Source organism: Thunnus albacares, chromosome 17, assembly GCF_914725855.1.
Source record: "Thunnus albacares chromosome 17, fThuAlb1.1, whole genome shotgun sequence".
Taxonomy (NCBI): Eukaryota; Metazoa; Chordata; class Actinopteri; order Scombriformes; family Scombridae; genus Thunnus; species Thunnus albacares.
Window position 1 is genome coordinate 19,717,466 of NC_058122.1, and position 26,787 is coordinate 19,744,252.

A 26,787-nucleotide genomic window follows, 5' to 3' on the forward strand; every position below is an offset into this window, starting at 1 on the left:
CGGAGGGAAATATGCAAAAAGTATCTGAAAACATATCTGCCCATTAAGCATTAAAAGGTTAGAAATCTGACATGATGAAGTCTGTTGGAGGGTTCTATAACCTATAAATCCACTGTACAGTATTTTGGCCATTTCAAGAGATTGATGTTAAATAGTCTGGTACTGATATTTTGAAGTCCCCTTCCACTCAAACATGTTTTGTTTTTCTTACTTCAGCTGGATGTTTGACCTTCACTGTGCAGACGGATGTATAATCTGAGTTTAAGACGTGTACGTACAATCATGATTTTGTAACATCACAACCAGTTAATCATTGTCCAATGTGCAACTTATGCAAGTGTAAGGTCTTATGCAAGTGTGTTTCTCAGCAGCCTGAGAAAAATGTGCATATTCATAAATTCTGGATTTTTCAATGAGCAAAATGTTATTCCAAGTAGAGTGTTTTTATATGTCCCAAAACATGTGTTGAGGGGATCTTTAAGATATGATGGAAGGACAGTTGTTCCCCCATAGATATATCAAAATATCTTTGGTTGTAACATCTACTCTTCTCACTACAAAACCTGGAGAGTCACCCGCCATTAAGCTACTTCCATTCCACAGTGTGCTACCTACACCTCTGCTCTAATTTACAGCACAGAGATATTTGCAAATCAAATAAGCATAAACATGCTGTATAGACAAAATTAATACATTATTGGTGCTTGGAACATGATCTTTCTTTTCAGCATCCACCATGACTTCTTCAGACAGTGAGATGAATAGGATTTCAACAGAAATGAAACATCTGTCCCTCAAGAGGCAACAACTTCTGGAAAGGAGAAAGATCCTGTGCATATTTCAGGAGTTGAGGAGTCGTGCTGAATTTGGACAAACAGGTAACATATTAAAGAGAACATTGAAGAAATTTCTATTTGCAACAGCACAATTATATAAGTAATAACAAAGTCAATTCTTAGTACCTCTGTGTATAAACCCTGTGGGTATTTTTTTTTTATTTTTCTTCCAGAAGAAGCAGCCTCAAATCAGCATGAGATTGATGGCATTGATAACACACTGAAACAAATAATTGATACGATAGCTGACCTCCAAAAAAGCTATGACAACATTCTCAAAGCTAAAGAACAGAAGAGCAATACCAAGAAAGGCATGTTTTTAATCCACCACAGCAAATGATTACTGAGTCACACTTCAGCCTTGTTCTAATCACCTTTTGTCTTCTTCGTTAGGGGTTAATTTTGCCCAAAGTGAGAAGGATGAGAAAGTTGAGCTTGAGTTTAACGCTCCTGGGTCCAATATTTTCTATGTTGTGGCTCCTCCTTCTGTCCCAGGTAAGTCAGTGGTCTATAAAGGCTCATTTTACCTGTTCAGGTTGGTGCTTTTGTCTTCAAATAGCAAGATCTGTACTCCAGAATGTGAATAAAAAGCTCCTCACAGATAGTACAAGCTTTAAATCAGGCTTTCATCCATTAAGACTTATTTTGAGCTTCATCACTGCAACCTTTTTGCACCGATCGAACTCAAAAAGCTCCCAATTTATTTGCTGGGGTGCAGGTCATATGCTACTTGACATTTACTAGACTTTTCTAGTATTTTCCTATGCAGTTATGTTTTACTTCATGCACCTGCAACCTTGTGGCATTTATATAAAGTGCAATTTAAAACCGAGCATCTTGGCACTCTCGATGGCTTCTCTTCATCCGCTGTGGATTGCACCTCATTTGTACGTTCCTTTGGACAAAAGCATTTGCCAGATAAATAGTGTAAATGTAACTGGCAACCATTTGACCGACATTATTTTAGCTGATTCTTTCAAAGTCAACAAAGGGTTTAGTATCATTTATGTTGCCAACACTGGCAGCTACTAAAGCGTACTCGCTATATTCTCCAGTAGATGTCTTTTTAGAATTTATTTTCTGTATTGTCAAGGATTTGGACAACACTATTCTGCAAGGTTTGGAGAAATAATAAATGAGAAATGACATATTTTAATGTGAAAACTACCAATGAGGTCTAACTTGTCTTCTCTTCACAGCCCCTCAAGTGATTCTTGATGTGGAAAACCTTCCACCATGTCCGTGCAAAACACAGTGCCCAGAGTGTCAGCAGTTCATCACCACGGAGATTGACCACTCGATCAGTAGTGTCACCTGGTTGGTGTGTTTCATGACAGCTTTGATTGGGTATGAAACCCTCCTCTACGTCCTGTTGTATTATTTGCATGAGAATATAATTAGACTTTGTTGGGTCTGTTGCAGCGAGCACTACATTTACTACCTTATACTTCCAGGTATGTTAATTTTATGTTGTTCCTGTTCCTCTTTTTTTTTTGCAGCTGCGTGGCCGGTTGTTGCCTCATTCCCTTCTGCCTCAAAAGGTTCAAATCAATCACGCACAAATGTCCTAACTGTCGGTCGTCAATCACAACCATTAAAAAGCTCTGAGAGAGAAGCAGGTGGCGAAAGGCAGAAGCTCAGACTGAGAGAGCAATAAGGCACTGACCTAATGGTGAAGTGGTGTATTCACCAGCGTTGTCATAATCTCCATTGTGTGGGATGCACTGAATAGCTGGCGGTTGCGGGCTAATGTTTGACAAACATTGAGGTACTATAATTGGTTTTAATGGAGCACATGTCAGAATGGACAGGTGAGATGGATTTACAGTACATCAGCTGCCTGCATGTAAATTTGTATTATATTTGCTTTTTCAGGACATATTTGTATATGACGATGGATCTTTTGGTGTTTTGTTTTTACAATATGAAATCATGTAAACATTCACTTCTTTGTTAAGGCTTAAAAGTATTGGTGCACAACATAATTAAGAAACCAAAGCCTTTCCTTGTATAGTTTTTTAATGACAAGCATTAAGGGGTAAGTGGCATAATGGGGATGCTGATAGGCCTAATGTGAAATCCTAAATCTCTGTATTTACAAAATGCCTGCTACATTTGTATAAAAGGTCACATAAATACACAATGTGTAAAACATATGGCATATAAATTATGCATTACAATGTTTCTTGGTGTTGAGTTATACTAGTATAGTAAAGATAAAGTATTTCTCATTCCAGCACACAATCCCTTTTAAAGGGTGACATTTGGATTGTCAAATGAGGCACTTATGCGCTGACAGGAAGAAAAAAACAAACAAACAATCATATAATTACATGTAAGACCTTTTCTCATCAGTTCCTTCAACATTCGGATGAGGATGTCAGCAACACTCCAGATAATCTGCAGAAGCAGACAGTAAATCCCTAAAAATTCAACAAAACAACAGCCAGTACATTGACCTTTATGCTCAAATACACCAGTCTCACCCCATACACCAGGCACTATGCTGCGGAAGTATGTCATTATCCGTTTAATGGTTTCTAGATGGTGAGTCGTGTCTTTTTTTATACTGGATTTCATCTAATACCATTTGCTTAAAAAAGGGAAACAAATCAGACCAGAAAGTGTGCTTGCTTAAGCTTGTCAGATTCACATGTGACCAGCAGATGTCACTACAAATTCACTGATGTGCATTAACGTTGTTTCAGTATGAAATGAGGTGATAACAAATTATCAGTGAGTCATAATGATGGATGTTTTTTTTGTATGTATGTTTTTACATTGTTGATCATGGTCTGGTAAGGCCTTCCAGGATTACACTTCTTGAATAAACTACCTAATCAAAATTCAAGATGACCTTATTTCAGTATTTTTAATGCTTTAATATTAAATCTTTAAACCTTTAAGAGTCAATATGCCAGACTTTAAAGCACTGAATTATGTTCTGACTAGTTGGCCATCAGTGTAACTGAGGATTTTCCCTTTAAAGCTTGTAGGACTATTGGTTTTAAAAAACAAAGATGCACAGTTGAGTCATTCTCAGCTCATCACTCATGAACTTAAAACATCTGCAAACTGCAAAACACCCTGTCAGAACTGGTTTAGAGATGAAACAATGTTGACAGAGGATTTTTTTAATAAATACAAGGTTGGTCAGACTGGTTTCTTCTGTGCTGTTGGACCATTTGGTGTGGCCCTTTGACACTAAAGGTAACTCATATCAGGCATTCTTGTGTTTTTTTCATATTTGCACCAATTCAGTTAAACATCTGACTTAAGCTTATCAAATCATACACACACACACACATGTAGCGGTTGTGTGTGAGTGCTAGTTTTGATTGTTTGCCTCTGAACAAATTAATGATAACCATTCCAAGACAGGGTGGAGTGAACTATATAACAGACCCCAGTCACATGCATTGTTTGTCTATGAGTTCTTTAACCAGGAACAGGACATTTTCTTCTTCTGTCTGCTATTACCACGATCAATACAACACTGTACATTCATTTAGATCAGAAAAAAGAGGGATCAATAACATGAGAACGGATTGATATCAGAATAGCGGCATAACTTGTGACTGAAAAATTTTCAAGCTATTTCCGCTGTCAGCTCAATCTGTCAGTACCAGTCCTACTTTATGTCAGTCTCTCCATACAATCAGAGGGCTTAAAGACCTCAAAGGAAGCAACGCAGCAACTTCTAAACGCACGCTGCATGATTAGATTATTACCAAGCTGAGTTATCTGACCATAAAGCAGAACAGAGCTGCCCAGACCTCCAAAAGCACATATTTTTCCACACGGGAAACAAAAGCAACCCTAGGTGTGAGGATCACCTTGACGGCAGTCAGTCCCAGTTCAAGTGCAGTTCATGGGAGTCCAGGAAGTCAGAGGAGAAGACGCCCACCGGCGTTGACATGTCCAAAGGGTTGACCCCCTCTGCTGGCACAGACAAGGTAAGGTCCAGCCAATCCATGTTATCCATGTTGGTGTTGTGCAGATTCAAAGCAGAGGGTTGTGCGTTTTCATTGAAGTCCACCTCCATGGAGACCAAAGGTGAGTGTAGCTCCTCCATCAGTTTCAGCGTTTGCGTCTCTGCGTCAGCGCCCAGCGTGCCATCCAGGAGTGTTTCCAGCTGGGTGTCAGGGGTCAGGGCTGCCAAGCTGCTCGAAGGGTCAAGCTGCACAGCAGGAAGCTGGGCCACTTGGACCAGGGGTGGAGGGCGTGATAAAACCGTGTTAATGGGAAGGGTGGTTACACTGGCTGTCACAGGGAGAGGCTTGTCCAGGCTGGGACGATCCTGTTTGATGAAGGGGGAGATCTCTAAAAAACAAGTAAAGAAAATAAAGTGTGAGAAGCCAAAGATTATTAGTACTTTGTGTGTGATTTACCAGTGACCCCCCCAAAGAGAAAAGTATTTCTTACCACCACTCTCAATCAACACATCAAACAGATCATCCATCTGCTGGCTGGCTGCAGAGGGACCCTGCAGAAAAAAAACAGTAAGCATTTAAGTGATAGTGAAAGCTTAAAGGATATACTATAAGAAACCTTTATATTTATATTTTATTTTTCACCTGAGCAGCTGTTAGCATACGGGTCTGTTTAACTGCATCCTCGTAGCGGGGCGGGTCCCTACACTTTGACACATGGCTTGTGAATTTTGGCTGCTGCAAGATCAAAGCTGGTTGGCTGGGATGAGGTGACTAGTAGACAGGAAGGAAGGTAGACTTTTAGCACTTTTAAAAACAAACTATTACAAAGTGCTTTACAGAAAGTGAGGAAAGAAAGAGACACAGATCAATCCTCTACCTTGTTTGTACGCCCTTTCGGGACGGTTTGGCTAGAGGAGGCTGCCGCCAGTTGTCCACTTGCTGGGAATGTGTTGAGTAAGCTTTGTGCTGTAGTATCCATCCTCCACGTCTGCAGAGAAATTTAGACAAGTCAGCATGGAGGCATGCATTACTGAACACATTAATGCGATCCATGTGGAAAATGCTCTCCTACATGCACGGAAAACTAGTGCATTGAAACACACGCTGTCTTTGTGAGAGCAAAAAAACACTTCTTAGTAACTGTTGCAATAAACATGCTCTCTTGGGGAACAAAAAGTTTATGATGGTGCAACAGCAGATCAGCGGTGCAGCTGGGGAACTGTGGGCAACTTAAAACAAGATTTCTCCGGACAGAAGCATCACAATCTTTCACCCCGCTAGTAAAAGGACTGGTTGCAGTCCCATGCAGAACAGCTCACACTGAGCTGCACAGCGGTTTCTGTTGCTAATTCTGGCTGGATGTTGGGCTTGGAGCACAGGGACGACAGAGGGCAGTCAGGGCACTGCTGTCAGCCTTCACTCACTCAGCATCTGCTCTAGCAACCAAAGTTTCCACAAACCTTCTTTTGATGTCAATAGGGAAGGATTTCACCACCCAGCTGAGGCCTGTTATTACCGTGGCAACAAGGAGGATGCATTACCCATGGTAGCCCATCAAAAATGTTTGATAGAAAAACACATTATATGTATTTTATTAGGCAGTGCCATCAAAAACACTGCACCAGATGTATGATGTGCAACCTAACCTGAATTTACTACATAGAAAACAGAATTTATGATTTCAGGTGCACACATGTTTCCCATTTACATACAATTCAAGTTTGGACATTTGAGAGGAATCCAGAATAACCACACACACACAAAAAAAAATCACAGCTGATAGTGATGACTAAAAAAGAGGCAGACCGAGGCAGCCTGTGCAAGCAGTCTGCTTTCTTACCTTTGTCAGTGGCTGAGTCTGAGTGCTGCATTGCTGCTGTAATGGTGCTAAGGCCTCTATTTTCTGTGGCACCTGTCCAGAGGTTTGGATGAGGCCTGGGGCTGTGCTGCTAACAGTAGTGTGTAATTTGATGCCGTTGGCAGGCAGCTGGATAGTGACTGCTGAGGCAGGAAGGGATGCAGGCAGGAGGATCTGAGCTCCAGCCTGGACAGGCTGCAGGGTTTCAGGCTGCTTGATGGTCTGGTGGCTGATGATGAACTGATTTGGAGGAGCTAAGCAACTCTGATCCGCACCCTCCTCCTGTTTCACCACCACTGGCAGCCCAGGAGAGCTACAAGACGCTGAGCAGTTTGAGGGGGTCCTGTTTTCCTCTTTGATCTGGACAGGAGTGAGAGGGCTTAGACGAGGTGGAGAATCTCCTTGCTGACTCCTCTTTTCCACCTCCAGCTGCAGCTTCAGCTCCTCCACCAGCTTCTGTTCCTGCTCCAGTTTCCTCATCAGCTCCTCGATCTGACGCTCCTTCTCATGGAGACGTTTGTCCTTTTCATAGGACGTGGTCGTCTCTATGGAGCACTCCTCCGGTGGAGCTCTTTGTGGGGAGCTCACACAGGGAGCAGCATGAGTTGGAGACAAAGCGTCTGAAAGCTTTGAGGGACTGTCTGCCATACTACTGTCCTCTATGCCCAGACTGGACACTTTGGAGGCTATTGGGGACACAGGTGGGGTTAACTTTATGTTTCCAGATTGTGAAGCTGCTGTGACAGCTGTTGTCTCCATGGCAGCAGCAATCTGAATGTTAGAGCTCTCCTGATACAGCTTTAGCCTCTCTATCAGGTCCGTCTTTGTCCCAGAAACAGGCAGAGATCGGAGTTTTAGTTCCATTTTCAACTCAGCAACCTGTAGGAATAACAAATTATGATGAAATGATCAGTTTTGCTTGGTCTCCTTTACAGTATAAATAAGGCACATACAGTCAGACTGTGTGCAAACAGCAACGTGTCACCTTCATCTCATCCAGATTGGCTGGTAAATGATCCGGCTTGCGGTTTGTCTGAGTGTGGCGGGGCTGCACAGGGGCAGACGCAGCGTTTCCACTCAGAGCAGCACTGGAGCAGCTGGTTTGTACCTCAGTTGTTGGTCTGTTGTAATAAGACAGGAAGAGAAAGGGAGTACAGATGAGAGAGGGAATCCAAACTAATATTCATTTTTCACAATAAACAGCTTCTGTGTAGGAAGCTGTGGGCAGGAAATGTAAAGTATGCGAGACATACAGCAGCTGTGGTTAAACAGTTATCACAACAAGCATCTCTTTCTGTAAAATCAGGTGTGAAATTTGGATTGTATTTGTTGAAAATGTATATTTAAATAACAACTGAACTCTACAAGGGAAGCAACGTCTATACTTCAGCGTGGTTTTAGTAACATATACAAATGAGCTGCCTATTAACATGAAGCTAAACTTTGTGGGTGGGCCAAATCCTGTCTGTGGCTGTGTAACAGGAGTGTTTGTGTTGCTGAAAGGAACCATACTTGAGTGTGGCAGGCAGAGCGGCCTGATAGTTGAACTGCTGATGTTGCTGGCTTAGGATCTGGAGCTGCAGAAACTGCTGCTGCTGCTGCAGGAGGCGGGCATAAGCAGAGTCCATTGGTACGTCATTAAGCTCTTGCTTCTGGTCCGGAGGAATGTACTGATGATACTTCAACTTTTTCACTCGTGGCTTTGGCTCTTTGCTCTTTTTACTGCGGCTTTTATCGCTGGGTGTCTTGGGCAGGCTTTGCTGCAGAGCACAACACAGAGACGGGGCATGTAAAACCTGAGACAACCATCTGGAGGATATTTGATCCCTGTGACTGATCTCACTCCAGTTTATCAGAACACAGTTAACATTGCCAGTACCAACACTGCAAAAAACTTGGAACTGATGCTGGTTTTTTATAGCTTGAAGCCTTTAGGTGGAACATTGTTCTGACACCCGATGAGAACTGCCGGATGAGGAAACGGGTAGTGGAAATGTGAACCTTATTGTTTTACCACCTGCAATTACAGGATACAAAAATGGCTTGGCATAAGAGCAGCAGGTTCTAGCTATGAAACTAGAAACTCAAGCTGGGTTAAGCAAGCACACATCCTCCAATTTGTCAAATTCATTCCCCCTATCATATTCTAAGTGAGGGAGAGTTCATTTTATGCTTAGAGGATAACTGGATTATGATAAATGCACAAGTTATTGCTTCACTCCCGTCCTTTGATTTTTAGCTTACATTGTACACAGCCTGAATGAGGAAGGCCAGCCTGTCATTTGACCCTAATTGAAGACAAACTGTGGCTGGCACAGATTTAAACCCCTGGATTTGTGAAATGACTTTAAACCCTGTTGTTCTTTGAACTGCGTTTGACTTGGCTTAATGCTGACTTTCAGTTCACCCCTAAACTAATGTGACTTTCAGTATGACAAAACACAGACTCTGTGTTTTCTGACATTGTATCTCTCATCACATTTCCAAAGGAAACAAAAAAAGAAAAAAAAAGAAAAACCCACACAGTCAATAAATCAGACAGACAGAGCCTAGTATCAGAGGTCAGATTCATGTCAGCTGGTAATAAATGTTAAAGGATTGTGAGCAAGTTGGGATGAAATAATTATTAGCTTAAATGAACTCATACTTTAAAAATAAAAACATTCCTCCCTGAGTTTAAGGAGACTTGAAACATTTTGAAACTAACCTTTACAAGAACCGGCCCTGTTGTGACACTGGTGACAACCGTGGCTATTGGCTGAGGTGTAGTTGCTTGTTGGTTGCTCTGTTGCTCACTGATGGAAACGAGGTTCACTAAATCTGATGTGGACTGTGAGATAGGAGGTGGGGAGTGCTAAGAAAAGCAGAGACAAAGAGAAACCACACGGTCAGTTCGGCAAGAACAGTGAAGTCGCTTTGCCTGTTGGTCGTCATCAAATGCGGGATAAGTAAAAGCACCTGAACTAGAATAATATAACCAGAAACAGGGCATATTACTGAGAAAATGAAAGAATGAGAACAAAATGTTTTTAAAACTCACAATAAATACATTTTGCAAGGATAGTACACTGTGTGTGCGTACGCTAAATAAAGTTCAAATAAGCCTCAATGTTTTATTTTTCTCATAAGAGAAAAATTCTACCAGTGAAATCAGATAACTCCACTTGGCTACGGTTCAGTGACCAACCATCATTCAATCATGAGCACTCTCTCCACTTTATTTAAAGAGCAGTGTATTGGTAAGGATTGCTTAACATGAACAGGAAGGTTTGTGTGAAGTTTGACATTTGCTAATTAACATAAATCATGTTGGTTTTTGTAGTTGTCCTCACCTGAATTGAAGAGTTTAGGTTAGAGGGAATAGAGGAGGCCTCAGTCCCTCCAGACTCCCTTACAGAGGCTGAACTAGAGCTGGGAGATTCTTGGCTGGGAGTCTGTTCTGGTGATAACGCACCACTGCTGTCCTCATCAAAGTTGTACACATCTGGCGTCTTGGGGTAGTTTGGCTTATCACCTAGTGAGACAGCATTAATAATTTAGCAAATACAGGTTATTATTCATATTTATTTTATTCATAATAAAAGATGAATACCATTTTTTGATAAATCAAAAATGACAAAAGAATAATATGTCAAACTAAATTACAGATTGGCACCATTTACTCAGATTTTGACTGGTCAAACAGAGGTGTAACTATTATAAATGGCTGCCAAAATATCAAGTCAAAATGTCATAAGTGTGAAAGGTATGTTTTCAAGTAGTCGGTTAAATGAAATGCCTGGCTGTTACTGTAATTTTTTATCTCATTCACATGGCACCAAATTGTATTAAAACAAGCCATGAAAAGGATGTATGATGGTTACTGCCTCAGGCCTCATGACAGTGAAAATATGATATTATAAATGAGTAGCTACCATTCACGACCTCTTTGACACTAGAGTCTACAGGCAGGATGTTCTTCTCCACCAGCTCCATCGGTCCAGGCCGCTGGGCGATCTTCTCGTTGAGATCATCAGCCAGTCTGGCCCTCTTCAGCTTCATCTGTGTGGCCTGGAGTAATGGTTCTGCCTGCGTCTCTGATAAACACACAGCGGATCATCAGCTGTGATCCAGCCAGCATCAGTCAACCACTTAACTTCTTTGTCAGGGTGACTCACAGCAGGCGCAGCCAGATCTCAGACAAGTCAACCTCAAAGACATTTATCTAGCTGGAACTTTGTAAAACAAATTAAAACAGGCAATAAGTGCAGCTAGATGAATAAGCACTGTATTCATCTTTGTTATCTAGATTCCATAACCAAGTAGGAACACACAGGAGGATAATTACCTTGCAGGATGTGCATACGGACCAACTCGGAGCGCTCAGGTCTGCTGCAGAGTTTGTGCTTTAAGAAGTTCCCAGTCTGTTAACAAATTAAAAGGTTTTGTCTATATATTATGGCGACATAATTTAGATGTAGATCAAAACAATCATGATCAGGTGATTAGATGTCTTACCCTGGCTCTCTCCAGGTTGCGAATCTGCTCATGAAAGGCAGCAGGCGTTTTCAGAGCTGTGAGAAGGTGAAACAACAACATCCATAACCTTTCTCAGTCAAAATACTGTATTTCCACACCAACTCAAGCAAACTGTTCCTTCAGCTTTAAAATAAACGATTACTGATTTAAGTGTGTTTCACCGTTTGCTGTCCTCTATCATCCAAAGGTCATTTCACTTTGGCTGTTTTTGCTGTTATGACAGAGTATCTTTACATAGCAAACAACTCATTGATAAGAGTGTATAATTAAAGTTATACTCAATCATTATGTTATTACATTTATACAGTTTAAAATTATGGACATCCAGAGGCAAATTTTACCACAACATAATAGCTTAACTTTGTGAACTAAGAACAACATAGTTTGGTCTAAAGTACACATTAAATGAGAGTGGATCTACAAAAAACATAAGATAAGGCGTGTCTTCTTTGCATCATTTATTGTATGCCAAAGTACATGCAAATATATAAACTGCTTATAAGTCAACAGCTTCATTTCAGCATTTCTAGTGTTGTAAATGGTTCTCCTTGATAAGATAATACCTCTCTCCACACTAAGTTGAGTACAATACAACCCACTCTTTCGCAATTATTTTCAAGTGTTTTAGTGTTTGTTATTCCGCATGAGTGTGACATTAATAAGCAGGAGCAGGAACAGGAAGTGTCAGCTTTACTGATTCAAGCAAAGAGATTGCTCCATGCAGAGAATTAGTCTTTGATCTCCCAGAATAAACTCGTCCCGCTTCAGGCGAAGTCTGGCTCACTGACGAGTCACCTCTGCTATGACGAGCACTGTTTGGTTTAAGGACACACTGGGGGTGGGGGGGCGGCGGCTCTGAGGAGTGTGTCAGAGGAGCGAAGCAAAACATTCCTGCTCGACACCTAAACCTCACTGCATACCTATCATAAGCCCATAAGTGCGGGAGCAGCAGAGTGCTTTAGTAGAGAATGGCCTAGGAGGATTGTGTGCAGGCCACGCTTGGCCAGGCCACAGAGAGAGCGACTGACCTCCACTGAAGGCCCAGTCGCTGACTCATGTGGCTATGTGGAGCCAGAGAGGAGCTGAAAGCCTGACTGCAGGAGGCTTCTCAAGAGAGAACAGGACAAAAAGGAAGCGCTGTGTCTTCTTCTCTTTCTACCTTTCCAGCTATCAGCATGATTGTGTCACAGATTTGGCTTGTCTTTTATTAGAGGCGCTCTTAAACACAACGCTCCCCCAGGGAAGGTAGCACGGGGACTGAGTCTGCTCCACTTTTGTCACATCAAGCGAGAATGTGGATGGTATAAAGCAGGCGCTAGACCCTCCAGGTAAGGGGACTGGTGTGCTGCTCGCTGGCTTAACTGTGATTCATTTTTAATCATTGGCTATGTTTACATTTGTACAATGATTCAACTATTAGCAACAGTCTGAGACACTGACCCACAATATAAGACACTTAATAGAATAAAACAAGCAAAGATAATGTAATTAAGCTATTTACACAATGACACTTTCCCTAATTAAGCCAAAAGGTATTAAGTGACCACCTTTGATACAAGTAAAACAGGATCACCGCTGCTATGAATATACTTAATAATTAAAAATAATAATGTTGTTATCATGTGTCCTGCCTTTGTCACATCATCTTAATGTCACTACAAACATGCTCTCAAAAAAAGTTTGAATGATGATGCTGCGGTTGAGTGAGACGTTGAATTTAATCTCTCATACTGTTTTAATGAAAGCAACAAAACACTGCAAGTAATAAGAAAAGCAGAAGGGAGCCATGATAAAGAAAGTCATTGTGGATCCAGCACGTATTGATTACTTCTTAATTTTCATGGGCGCCAGTCAATTAATCTCAATCTTCATATCTAATCAGTCCTGTTAGAGTGTGATGTGAATACTCACGTGGCATGATGCCTTGCTCAACAAGTTGCTCCCGAGTTCTTCTCTGCTGCAGACAGAGCTGGAGGACTGTGAGAGTGCAGAGACACGGGGGGTCAGAGTTGAACTTCTACCACTCAGAGCCAACTCCACTGAGTCATCTAACAACCATCCGTGGCTTTAAACTGTGAAAGCTGCCAGTGTTGAAATAAAACCAAATAATTACTATTTATCAATCAATAAGCAACCCCCAAGGCCCAACAGTAAAACCCTGTTCACCACCACAGACATCCTATTCACTTCCTGTATGGTTTTAACTCGGGTTGTTAAGACTACCGCACGTTTTACAACAGTTAGACTCCAACAGTGCGATGTGATTGGCCGGTAGCCTTTCCAGTGAAAGTGAATATCTCTGTGTGGGATGCAAATGTACTGTGGAGTCAAACAAAGTAACTGCAGTACAGAATACAAACAGATAAAAGAGGAATTAATGTTTAGAGCTGCAGCCACGATAGTGAGCAAAACTGGAGTTGGTCATGACATCACTAAGAGTCAGTTGAGTCATGTCTATTTAATGAATTGTTTTTAAAATGTAATCTCACTTTGGATGGATAAATACTGATTGTTACCGAAGAACATCAAAGACACGACTATCCTCCAGCAGTCTTGCATGCGAGCCCCACACACACAGTACTTGGATGGTCTTCGCTGTTATTTCTCCATCAGTATAAACTGTAGTAAGATCCCTGTTTAAACATTTATAAACATGCGAGTGTGGACATGTTATTTCAGTAGAATAACACAGCTCAGTGGTGAAAAAGGAAAAAAAAAAAGTGTTTGAAGAGGAAGGTGATGGGTGATGGTGACGAATGAGGCGGCGGTGTGAGGTACATGAGACCCTTATCGTCACCATTGTAGTGAAGTGAAGCTGGCTTAGCTAGATCTACTCTACTATAGTGGCTCAGGGGAAACAGCTACTCCCACTCACACACACAAACACACACACACACACACACACACAACACAGACCTGCTCAACTCTCCTGGGACAGGCACTGCGTCTGAACAGGCCACTGTGAGTCACTCTAGCAAAAATAAACTGGGCAGCTGTGAGAACAAGGCCTGGGAACCATGAAATTCGGGGGTAGTTAAGGGGGTGGGATCTCCAGTCGTATGCGGAGCCGAGGGGATGATCACGGACTTCCACTGGTGGGCAAGAGAACGCAGAGTGACAAAAGCCGAGGCGAAGGGTGGGAGGCCGAGTTCACTCTCACAGCAGCTCATCAACTCCGGTGCAGAGAACACAGTGTGCCTGCCCCGCCTGCTGTGTTTCCTATTACAAACCAAGACCAGGGGGGTTGTAGTCTGCCGGAGACAGATTATACCAGGAGATTGTAAAAAAATTGCCATTGGTTTGTCTCAATATTTATATCCACTGTGACTTGGAGAGAATGCCACTGGCAAGAAAATTTATGAGTGCATATTCCTACATATCAATATCAATCAAAAGCTGCCTTCCAGCTCCACGAGACAAAAGTTTAATTTGAGCATCAATATGGGGGTACACTTCATGCCCGGGGTCCTCCTCACTATGTGTCAGCTTGTGTTCAACCTGAACCCTGGCTAACCCTCTCCATGATGCAAACCGGCTCCACTCTCCTGCTCACCAGCAGAGCGTAAACAGAGGTTGTGGAGAAACACAGAGAGAGAGAGAGAGAGAGAGAGAGAGAGAGAGAGAGAGAGAGAGAGAGAGAGAGAGAGAGAGAGAGAGAGAGAGAGAGAGAGAGAGAGAGAGAGAGAGAGAGAAAGAGCTCTACAGAAATCCCTGTCTACTGATGTAATCTCTAATCTCCGACCCATGTCGTTCTCAGCAAATCATGAAGGTCTCCCATTGGACCTTTTATTTGAATTGTTTTTAGAAACAGTACAAATAAAAAAAAAATCTGTTTGGTGTGGCTACAGATACTCTTTACCCAGACAAAACTGACTTTTAGTTTAGAAACAGACTGACACTGGGTTATGTTGACTTTAGTGTTATAAATACCAAAGACTCTAAACAGTGTCCCATTTTAGCAGAGTTTCAGTCGTCTATAACCGGAGATAGACTAAACCATGAATATACAGATTATATTGGTTTATCAAAATGTCATTAGAAGGTGCAGTAGCTGCCTCACATGTATTTTCTTTTATTGCTTTCACGACTTGCACTAGTGGGGGAAAGAACGGACTCAAATTTAGATTAGATAGAATAAATTGATATATTTTATCTTATGCTGTGAGAAATTAAAAAAAAAAAGATTAACCAATAAGATTTTAATAGTTAAAAGGTCTATAAACATAATTTTATTAACATTCATGTAGATAATTGGTCAATGTAGACATGCAAACATTTGATCATAAAGTATATCAAACCATTTTATAAAACTTAACTATATCATTACTCGTTTACACTATAGTCAGTTCAACCAATAGGTAAAATGTGGATGCTGAATACAGAATTTCAGCTATTTCTAACTTCATCATGAATATCTGCAAAAACTACTAGTACAGGCAGTCTATAAGTCTCTGACTTTGCGTTTAGTAGTAGTATCGTTTTTTAAATTTTTTTTTTTGGTAGGATGCCAGAAGTGATAATAAAACAGTTGATTTCCCCAGAAGTGGGCGTGTTCTCCATCTGAGTCGAACTTTAACTGATCTGGGTCTGTTTCAAAAGAGTTTTTTATTTATTCAGGCCATGAATAGTAATTTATTGACAAGAAATTGTCATCTACGCAAAATCTTGGATCATGGCCCCGGAGGGAAAGTTATTCACTTATCTACGTACTTATCTTAAAATCTTATCTTGTATTTTTGACATGAGAATGTCGTTATGTATCTGCTTATAAAAGTAAAGAGCGCTACGCTGTACTGTATCTTAAACGGCAGCTCGGACACCTCACACACTTCTGCGTTTACAGTATATTTACCATAATGTGACTTAATGGATTTTAAAGTTAATCGACAGTAGTCTAGTATAGAACCTACACACACATTGGTATTATCACTGAACAACAGTTATGCTTATTGCGTTTTTGAACTGACGTAATCAAAGGAATTTGTTGCCTATTAATGCAAATGAGGAAGGCAAACAAGGAAAATGATCAGAATCTTGAACAACAGCATATCTGAGAATTCATGTGAATAAAGCGCATCGTCTGTACTTACATTACAGGGGTGAATTCATGGTTATATTATGTGACGGAAAACCATAATATCATATCAACAGAGTGCCAAAGTAAATATAAGCAGTATACATGGATGAGTATTCTCTCCTAAATCTCTCAGTCGCTGATTCAGATCCCTTTTTACTGCAAGTTTGCGTTATTATCCATCAGAACACAATAGTTTCTCCTGTCACAATGATGCTTGGCATGAGTCAATGTGATGAGCTTTAGTGTTGCCCTGTCATTTCCTGGTGGGGCCGAGTCTACGTCACTACAACCCCCCCACTCCCCCACCTCCCCCTCCAATGCTGCCAGCATCAGTTAAGATTCACAAGAGTCAAAGAAAAACTTGAGTTTACTTTACACCGATATATAAATGTAACCTATGAATACATGCAGGTTAGACAGGAAAAAGAAAGAGAAAGCACCTGATTTGAATTTACCCCTGCAGATGGAAGGGGTCTCCACATCAAGGCAGGCCATAGAGGACAGTGGTGGTTTGCTTGGAGGCCAGGTCTGGAGTCCCATGGAGTGATGAGGCCAGTGGAGAACGGGGGAGTCAGGGAGAGAAAAGACCCAGCTCTGAGCGAACGACAGCTGGCTCTCAGAGCTGCGTACAGTCCCTCCTCTCTGGCTCTGTGCTGGCCTCAGCGGAGAAAGTGTGTGTGTATGTGTGTGTGTGTGTGTGTATGTGTGAGATTGCTCCGTCAACGTCAGGAGGAGGGAACACAGCGCTGCTCATGTTAACCCTTGCTGGGTCACTCTGCTTTAATCACAGAGGACTCGTCAAATGTCAGAACAAAACCTCGAGGAACTAATATATTATTTTCTCAGATTAATCAATATTTCTTGGTTTCAGGATATTCACTTGGCAAAGAACCAAATTATTTACTAATAACCGATCCATAGTTGATGAAAACAAGCTGTTGGGACTTTCGAGTGGGCACGTTTCCATGAGAAACATGAGTGTTTTTTTCTCTAAAAATTCTTCGAGCACTAAATAACAATGACAAGAACAAACACACAGGATCCTCAGGGGACATGGAAGCTTATCTTTAACCATTTTTAAATTATTAGCTTTGTTTTATTTTACATGTATGGTGATTTTAGCTTTTATTGCTGTTTTACACTATAAAACCTTTAATTTATTGCAGCTGATATCAATTCCATTTCAACTGTTGTATTCATTCCCAGCAACTCCAACTTGTATATGACCGCTAATTCAAATAGGGTGATGTAAAGCGAAACTGCAACAGCTAGTAGAAAAACATGCTTACTCGCAGCTCACAATAGCGGGTAGATGACTATAAACACACTAACAGGAAATGAGATAAAGAGGAATTACAGTACACTAATTGTGCTAAGTTCCATGTGTCTCAGTGGATCCAGGAAGGCCCGTTAGAAAATATATCAAAGCTACAGGGTGGGCGTCTGATCCCGCAGAGGAACTGATGTCAAGGTGAAGCTGAGGCAGAGACGCAGCAGTCCTCTCGGTCCTGCGGCTGTTCCTGTGATGTGTTTGAACAGGACAATGCATGCTGGGGAGGACTGGACCGCTGTGTTCTGGTTTAATAACGTTCACTTGTGGGATCAAGAAATATACATGTCAAACAGCATGTGACGGGGCGAGACATGGAGTTGATCAAGTAAATGGGATCCGTACAGTCAGGGACAATGTGTTGTGACAGCTCACCGCCGGAACTGAATAGCGGTGAACAACAAGACCATAAAAAATATGGGCGAGTAGTTGGCGGATGAGGAATGTGGAAAAACATCTTTCCATTTGTCATACTGTCCGCAAACAAACGGAGTTAACGTTTAATAAGTGCGTTTGCCACAGAAACGAAACAACGGATTTAACGAATGCCCCGTACACCTGTTTTATCCGACAATCAAAACTTCTCTCTCTGCTGCACCAACATCTTGCTGTGGGCTCTCAAAATTCCCATTCCAGTCTTGAACAATGCTGTTTCTCATTGTCAGTCACAATTTAAAAGTCTAATCTCTAATGTTAAACCTCAAGGTGGCTCGTATTAACTCAAGATGTTTTCCATTCACACTAAAATATACCGGAAAAACAAGAAGAAAAAAGCTCCATGGACTGTATTCAGAGGTAGATTTCCCTGATGATCTACATTATAGAACTTTACATTTTAATCTGGACTTACTTTTGCACAAGAACAATGTCACTGCATTAACGGTTATTTATAGTTATTTTAGCTTGATGATTATCACTCTCATTACATTATTATATCCATCTGTTTCCCGCTGGCCAGGTGTTTTCACAATTGTACGACTTTATAATTACTCATTTAGAATAGAGTGAAAACACATGAGTTTGCTGTTGCCGTTGCAGTTACTGAGCTGTGTTTGATTCATGTCTGAGGTTTGTGTTGAAGAAAGATAAAATGCTACGACTATAAAATACAAAAGGCAAACACAAAAACAATTACACTGTCACATTAAACTTTCGGGCTGTAATAAAAAGCAGTACCTAAAAGGAAAAAAGTGAATTTTCAACATGAACACAACTAAAAACAACTACAAGTCACTCAGAACAGTTCATGTCTCAGTCGTGTGATGTGTACATGACATGAAGAGCAACATCAGCTTTGTTTTACTGAGATACAAGACAAATCTCTTTTCCCCCAAGAAAAAACTTTGATTTCAGTAACTACTTAAGCTGTGATTAAATGTTGGCATCCAAAGGCAATTTTGATCTAATTCCTAACTTCATTCCATAAACAAATCACTGAAATGAGTTTGTTTTCCCAGAGTGGCCTTGCTCTTAAATGGTCAACGTACAATCCTGTATGTGTAAACCAAACTCACATGTTTTGGCCACTGATTAGGCCAAGTTTTGGTCCACTCGTCGTTCTTGCACTCCTTGAGGCAGCGGCAGCAGCAGCGGCAGCAGCAGCAGCAGGGGCAGCAAGGGCTCTGGGGAGACGACTTCTAGTAGTGTAGAGGAGCGAGGCCTTCTTAGGCATTAGCCAAACATGAGCAAAAATCGACATTATTCCCTTGTATGTCTATCTATGTTTTTGTGATGGTGAGTGTGTTGAAGATAGCACATGGAAAATCACAATATACAAAAAGTAGTGCACTGAAAAACAGGTGATCAGGTGCTCAAATAACTATAATTTTAAGTAGTAATCTGAGAGATTTTTGCTTTTGGATTCTGACAGTGTCTTCTAAATTGTCTGAATACCTACAGTATGTTCTTTATAATAATATTTAGACTAGCTTGTTTTGTCTTCCTGTAAAAACTTAAGCATAGTGACAGTGGGATGAGTATATTTCAATGACTCAAACATTGCACAATTTCAGTCTAGGCCTCCCCTCTAGATGAGAATCTCTGTAATTACGAGCTATGGATCCCCCCAGGGCGGACAACGCCACCCTCGTCTCTCCCATTTCCAGAGTGTACCAATTATTCTCTTTACTCTTAATGACGATGCCCCTAAAATAATGGCATGTTTACATTCACATACATATCAACAAAGTTTGGTAGTATTTAAGTGGTGTAGTAGAATAGATTACCTGGCATTAGGAAGTTACAACATATACATGGTGAAAAGGGGCTGCAATGTTGGTATACAATGCAGTGTTGTCGGTATTGTAGGGCAATTTGTAACATGAGTCTTGAATCTCTGCCAAGAATATTGCCAGCCGTCAGAGTGCCGTTCGTGTTTAACTCCATCCCAATGCTTCTTTGTTTACACTGGTTATGTCAGTTCCAGTACACACCATCAAGGCTGTTATGCCTAGGCCTGAAAAAATATTGATGATTGCATGATGGGTGTCCATTTATTTTACTTTATGTTGTACTGTAGCATAAGTGCAGCAATTTTATTCACTGCTTCATTAATTATTATGCTAGCAAGACAGCAGACACACAGCAGTAAGCGCTGTATATCTGACTGTTTACTATTGTTCCCAATGTAAAGAGAAATACAAAGAAACACTTTGCAGTGTGGATGCAGTTGTCACACTCAAAGTCTTGACAGGATCACACCAAAAGCCAGACTACAGCTACTATCTGAGATTAAATAAAGTTTGTACATCTTAGTTCTGTTTCACATCGTCCATGCAGGACAAATATAAAAATTCAGACACACTACTGATCGTGCTACTTTACATTTTATGTTTAAAAAACACCAACATTTCTGGTCCATAGGTCTTTCAACCAAAACGCTGTTTTTTCCCACATAAAACTTGAAGAAGAAAGAATATTTCTGTGCCTGAGTAATTCTTTTACATTTAAGTTGCTCTTTATATGTATGAAGTCAAAACTCCTGTATATGTAGAAAAATGAGAGATGATTTCTTGTGATTTTACTCGATCCAGCTTTTCTTTAGAATTGATGGCTTGTGTTTGCTGTGTCTGTATTACAGTATATTGTGCTGTTGACTATTTTCATTACTGGACTGCATACTTAACACCTGTCATCTACTGATTGATGAGTGAACCCAAAGATGGATGTAAAACTATAAAAACTCATGTTGTGTGCAGTCTATTGTATATTTTAATAATAATAATGCTGTAATACCCTCCTTTAACCTAACATCCTTTGCTTATCCAACTATATTTTCCACTTATGTCATGACAGTGCATTGAAATAGAAGTGATGCATGATGTTTCTTTTGTGTAGTGAAAGATAAAAAGTACAGTGTACTGTATGTTACAAAACAAAAGGCCAATATTGTTACAATGTTTCCTGCAGTTATTTTTACAGATGATGTCAGACAGTTAAGTTTGCGCTGCAGCTGTGCTGTCATAATGTTGTCTTGGTGAGAAAATGCACAGAAACCCTGACACTGTGATCTAGACAGTCTCATTAGACTCCTGACCCTTGGTATCAAATTATTTTTCAGAGCCAAAAGCCACACTTCTTTTTCCCAGATAAAGTTTCTTTAAACATCAAAGCGCTTATTAAAATCAAGTCCCATGTGGGAGTTTATAACTAGTGTAAACACAAATACTTAAAATGTACTAAATCATGCTCAACTTAATTTTGCTTACAGTACAGCAAAGCGTCAAGGTCAAACAAAATTTGATTGAGTTTAACCTCCATCACAAAAGAACAACACTAAAGGTCAAAGACACTCTCGAAAGAACTTAAGCCAAACCGCCATTTAATGGCTTTGGGAGTAACTGTCCTTTTCTGATGGTGCCTGCTGATGGGCACATTGATAATCAAGTTCAGGTGCACAATGATGAGGCAGTCATCCATACAGCCCCTTTCAGCTCACGTAGGTATTTCCTATAAAACCCAGACTGCGTCAAATTCCTTCTGGATTTTAACTGGGGTGGTTCCAGGAAGAATCCCTTGGAAGGTCTGGATAAGTCTCACATTTAAAGTAATCTAGCTGCAGGTATGCACAGAAGACAGCTCCTTCCATAACACAAAGCTCATTCTTGGCCTTCTGCGTGCTAGACGTCAGACTGAATAAGATCGATTTGACTTTAGCGAGCACATTGTTGAGCATGTGCTGCTACACCAAAGACAGATGTTCAGTTTAATCAGAATCTGCTAATCAAACTATTTTTCAAAGCTTCAGGTGTTGGGTTCTGGATGACTGATTGCAGGCTTATAAAGCACTGACATTTCAAGCTTTAGACGAGTTATTTATCATGGTAGTGAAAAGTCTGGGTCGCTGCCATGGCATTATCTTCAGCAAAGGCATTAGGCGTATCACATAACACCTGGATCTAAGTTTGGTCCAAGACAATAAACCAAGAATGTGCTTTAATGATGGGGCACAAGTCAAAATGTTCTGTATGCTGGCTGGTGCCTGAAGCCTTTAAATAGATAAAGGTATGTGATTCAAGTAGTAAATATAAGCATATATAATGATCTTGGGAGAGTCTACATGTGTTGAAAGAGGCTGCAGTAAAATTGGATATTCATTTTTCACAGGGGAGCCTCCACAACACCCACTACCATCACATCCCATGAAGGCCACTGCAGATGGTGGGAAAGCCAGAGAGAAATCCCTACAGGCCTCCAGTTTTCTTTGAAGCTGTGCTACATGCAGCTGCCACAAGAGGCTAAAAAAGGCAGGCCTGTGGCAGTAACGGCCGCATTAACATCATCACCAAAAACAAGAAATTGCACACACATCTAAGAACGTATACACATACAAACACACTTGCCCACAGGCAAACCGTGATTACACTCAAGCATGTCCAAACAGATATCATTCGTATTTGCTCTCTTAGATGAACTGCTTGAGCATGAGCAATCAGACTTACATTCCTTCCCACGTTTGAGCTTTGGCAAGAATGATAATGCCAAACCAACAAACTGTTCCACCAAGATTACTAAGCTAGGGCATACAAAAATTGTTCATTTTGTAATACAGATAAATAATGTTGCTGTCGTTGACTTGTAGTAAGTTTCTCCATGACATCCAAATACCAAAGTAGCTGACTGGACTGACTTAGAACTATGACTACGACATAGTGGTGCAATATGTCCAGAAAACAGACCTGAGTCACACCAAAGCATCAGATGGATGTATTTATGTGATAATATATGTGGTTATTTGTTCAGAAGCATCCCATAAAATGTGCTTGTGGTTGTTCCCTCATCTTCGGTTTATTCTTTTAGATGTACAATTGATTAAAAACTCATGGATTTTCTTAAAAAGTCATCATATCATTGACCAAGTACAGCGAAAATGCACCGATAATGATATATTACTACTGTTTCTGTAGCGTTCTCATTGTCAAAGCTGTATTTACGGTTGAGAAGAAAATTTTATACCATGTACATATGCCATTATAAGTATATCTGAGAGTTCTAGCTCTAGATAGACAGAGGTATTACACAATTTATCTATATACCTGTGAAAGGACCATGGTAAACACAGAATGAAAAATCTTTGTGAAGCAGTAAGATCTCCTTGGTTGTGGCTCTTTTTGAAAATCAGTAAATAAAGAAGGGATGCATTCAGACAAAAGTCTGACTACAATGGTACAAAATCAGCTAATGGGAGTAAAAGATTTTATACAATTATTTTTACGATGTAAATTGTGAAAAAATTGACATCCAGATATCAAATCTTTCTATAAAAGCAAAAAAAAACATGTTGTTGACAAGATGAGTATCTCTCACAGTCACTCACTTGTGTAAAATAAACTTCTGCCACAAGGGTCAGCAATTAGGTTCAAACATGGACCAGTTTTAGGATTTTTCATTGGAGGGCCTTAAGTGCTTCAGTGGAAACGCATGCCTTTATCTCTTTTTTATTTATAACCTTGTTTAGTGTTGTATCTGCGGACAGATGTCTTTCTCACATTAATAACTGATGGCTAACAGTTGCAGCTTCATTTAATACTCAGTTCGTGTTCTGTGTTGCACTTTGAGACTAGAGACGTACTTTGTTATCCACACACAGCGGCCTGCTTCATTCGTGGTTGACTGAAAGTACTGTTGTTGCTGTTACCTTGAAAAAAAAAAAAAAAAAAATGGCATCAACACACCATTTGTGTTCAACTGCCAACTATTTGTGTGCGTGAAAAATAAATGTGTTATGGTCGAATAGGCTAAAGTGTGGAATTACAACGATATTGGAATTCACACATTAAAATTTCCTTTCTGGTATGTTTATTAGATGTAATTTCAGGACCATTCACTATTCAAATAGCACGGCACAACCGCAGTTCTAATGCCTCTCCTCCTGTGGGGATAGTATAGAAGTAACATTGATTTGGATTTATAGGAGTCTTGCGTTCATTTTGTTACCTACAGTAGATTTTTGAAGAATTATATAAAAGTTTTGATGCGAATTATTAAAGTCAAAACTTCAGCTTTTGTCAGTGGACCAAATATATATACTGGAGGGTCAGATTTGGCCCACGGGACGCTATTTTCCTACCACTGATCAACCACATGAACTCAGCACTATAAAGCAGGGGCAGACTATGCTGCTAAAAATAGCTGATACTATAGCCAGAACAAGCAGTGGTGAAAAAAACCTTTTTTTTTTTTCTGTCTGGGGTATAACGGTGTCCCCACAACGTGTAAGAAAACATAATGTTACAACTACAGCGAAGGGTGGGTAACTCCTTCACACTTCCCCTCTTACATTCCCTGATTTCAACAACCAAAACTTTCCCATAAGTCTAATTAACCCTCAAGTGGCCATTATTTAGAGCGGTCGCACATAACATCAGCCCTCCCCTCTCTCTTCCTGGTTGGGCCCAGCCAGCAGCGTGCTTGGCAGGGGGTCGGTGAGGGGTCGACCATGGACAGAAATAACCTCTTGTTTGCTCACTGGCATGCTGCAACTCGTGGTGTTGTTCTGGGAGCCAGACAGGGACTGTTGAGTATCATAGTAGATCCTAAAATCCAGTGTTCTTGATCTGAGGGTGGCAGCTTCAAGAAAATAGAAAAAGGAGGAAACGTGTGAATTTTAAGCTGCAATAAAATGATCTTTTGAAATACACTTACTTTAACAACGTTGTTAAGGCTGCAAAGTGCTTTAAATTAGTATGTATGTTGCTGTTATCTGTCCACAGTTGATGAATGCAGAGGGGAAGAGAAGATGTTTAAGATGTTCTTATCTTAAGTAGGACTGCAAGTGGACTGCTTGTAGACTGCTAAGCCATGTTATACTTTATGTAATATAATCACAGGCATGCAGCACTGTTGACTCAAGGGGAAAGCTTCTTACTTTATGTCAGTTATAGTCCTCTCATTGAATTAGATCTATGTGCTTTTAATTCTAATTACATTAGCAGAAACCTGGTTTTAGCATTTGGCAGACTGGAGTGATGATGTCAACAGACAAACTGAGAGTTTTGGAGTTCCTGAAGTGTGAAAAAAGTAATTACTCCAAATAACTGTGAATGCACCAACTTAGAGAGGCATAGAGCCAGCATTTGGCACCATATAACTTTTCCATGCCTGCTTATTCGGTTTGGAATATTAGGAAATTGGAACAGTTTGGAGACGTGTGGTTATCTTAATTTCGAGGGCCTAAATCCAGACTTTCTGAACTCTCTGACAATACACTCTACATCAGCATTTACCGAGTGGTATGCTTGCAATTTTGTTGTGTCCCCGGAAAAAGATTGGGAATAACATTTGTCATTGGAATAACAGGTAATAATAACACCGTAACCATGGCCTCAGCCTCAAGAGAGACGGACAGTCAGAGCAGCGGGCTGCGAGAACACAGTCCAGACCACAAGGGAAGCATTAACTGCCCTATAAATGCCAGGAATATAAAGTGTGCAGTGTTGTTTTCAAATGGGTATAATGCAGCCTATACAATGAAGGCAGCATGAGGTAAAATAAAAGACACATTGATTATCACGCAAATATACTTTATCCCGGCAGAAATGTGGCATAAAAGTGTGACAAAAAGTCCTTTTGAAGATGCATATCAGAAGTAAAATATGATGCATTGCACTAGGGTGCATTTTAGTGCAAAGCTGAAAACTAAAAGGTCACCGAAGACTTCTCCCTTTTTTTGTCTGTCAGATATGCACGCTCTCTTCATCCACTGTCATCTCCCTGCAACTGATTTACTTCCTGACTCAGCTATGGGAAACAGTGAAGTTACCCTGATTACGGACATTTCCTTCCTCCACCATTCACAGCAATGCCTGGAATGGCTGCAGTATTTACTCAGGCCTGAAGCGCTAAACTCCAGATCCCACACCCACATGGCATATGCATCATGGGCTACAAAGGCCAAGGGTTCCTGGGAGAGTAGTCCTCCACAATCCAGACACAAATGATGATCTTCTTTAGCAAGAGTCTGTTAACAATCAAAATAAAAAGAGACGTGTTTTGTTGTTTGTACATTTTGAATTGTCACAAACAATCAAGCGAATTCACCCGCTGCAGAAACGTGGAACAGCTTGGAGTGCTGAACATAATTAAAGAAGGACTGGATTTCTTCACACTCTCACTATGAGAGTGTGCAGTGTTTATCGAAATATGTTCATCATTACAAGCTTCTCCATGTGCTTAGTGAAAATCTCACCACAGGGAGGCACTAAGAGCTGATGTTTCTTTTTGTTTGTGAAGAAGTCAAACACTATTAGGTTTATAATATATACAGGTACATCAGACATATTCTCCTCCCTCATGATGAGTGATTCTTGTAGGCTAAGTAAGATTCGTCTTTACAACCGTTATCTGAGTTATAATAGAGAAGAATTTACTATAGAGATATTTTTCAGAAGAGTGAAATGTCTGTGAAGAAAGGTCTTAACATTCATTGTCACATTTTACCTTTTATCTAAAACCTTTTGACTAAAACATTTAGGAACAATTCCTTACTTCACATCTTTTTGAACCCCTGTGCTCTACTCTATTCATATATATATATATATTCACAACAAATATAACACCGTCTGTTTTGTGAAGTGTGAAACTCAGCATCATAAAAGGGTTGAAAATTTGCGTTATGTAGTGATGAAATTAAGCTACAACTGGCTGAGAAAGATACGGTTATCATAGAAATAATACAGATTGATACAGACTAGCAAATAAAATCACTTAACTCACATAACCTTATTTAATTTAAT

At 40.5% G+C, this 26,787-nt stretch overlaps 2 protein-coding genes across 7 annotated transcripts in view; one reads left to right on the forward strand and one right to left on the reverse strand.

The window, feature by feature from the left end:
- The first annotated feature begins 736 nt into the window (after positions 1–736).
- On the forward strand, positions 737–3,128 carry LOC122966989 (lipopolysaccharide-induced tumor necrosis factor-alpha factor homolog). Its single transcript, XM_044331338.1, has 4 exons — positions 737–878; positions 1,185–1,331; positions 2,036–2,183; positions 2,336–3,128. The coding sequence occupies exons 1-4, from the start codon at positions 737–739 to the stop codon at positions 2,442–2,444; spliced, it is 546 nt and encodes a 181-aa protein (XP_044187273.1). The 3' UTR covers positions 2,445–3,128.
- A 601-nt stretch (positions 3,129–3,729) lies between these two features.
- The window catches only part of mrtfbb (myocardin related transcription factor Bb), an 80,026-nt gene continuing 56,968 nt past the window's right edge, over positions 3,730–26,787 (reverse strand). The window contains exons 5-20 of one of the 6 annotated variants that reach the window (XM_044331294.1): positions 24,522–24,622; positions 19,069–19,191; positions 16,680–16,752; positions 13,059–13,124; positions 11,127–11,182; positions 10,957–11,032; positions 10,544–10,705; positions 9,962–10,143; positions 9,337–9,483; positions 8,142–8,389; positions 7,615–7,750; positions 6,612–7,508; positions 5,649–5,759; positions 5,414–5,542; positions 5,262–5,322; positions 3,730–5,159 (exon numbers count right to left, since the gene is read on the reverse strand). In XM_044331294.1, coding sequence (XP_044187229.1) covers positions 4,684–5,159; positions 5,262–5,322; positions 5,414–5,542; positions 5,649–5,759; positions 6,612–7,508; positions 7,615–7,750; positions 8,142–8,389; positions 9,337–9,483; positions 9,962–10,143; positions 10,544–10,705; positions 10,957–11,032; positions 11,127–11,182; positions 13,059–13,124; positions 16,680–16,752; positions 19,069–19,191; positions 24,522–24,622 — 3,044 coding nt within the window. In that variant the 3' untranslated portion in view covers positions 3,730–4,683. Of the gene's footprint in view, positions 5,160–5,261; positions 5,323–5,413; positions 5,543–5,648; positions 5,760–6,611; positions 7,509–7,614; positions 7,751–8,141; positions 8,390–9,336; positions 9,484–9,961; positions 10,144–10,543; positions 10,706–10,956; positions 11,033–11,126; positions 11,183–13,058; positions 13,229–16,664; positions 19,039–19,068; positions 19,192–24,521; positions 24,623–26,787 lie in introns of those variants that run through there. The other 5 variants (XM_044331293.1, XM_044331296.1, XM_044331298.1 and 2 more) reach the window with 5 other exon arrangements.

Coding starts and splice junctions, on each gene's coding strand:
- LOC122966989 (XM_044331338.1), top strand. CDS start 737: ATGACTTCTTCAGACAGTGAGATGAATAGGATTTCAACAGAAATGAAA. Junction 879..1,184: donor TGCTGAATTTGGACAAACAG/GTAACATATTAA, acceptor ATGATTACTGAG/TCACACTTCAGCCTTGTTCT. Junction 1,332..2,035: donor GGCTCCTCCTTCTGTCCCAG/GTAAGTCAGTGG, acceptor TTCTCTTCACAG/CCCCTCAAGTGATTCTTGAT.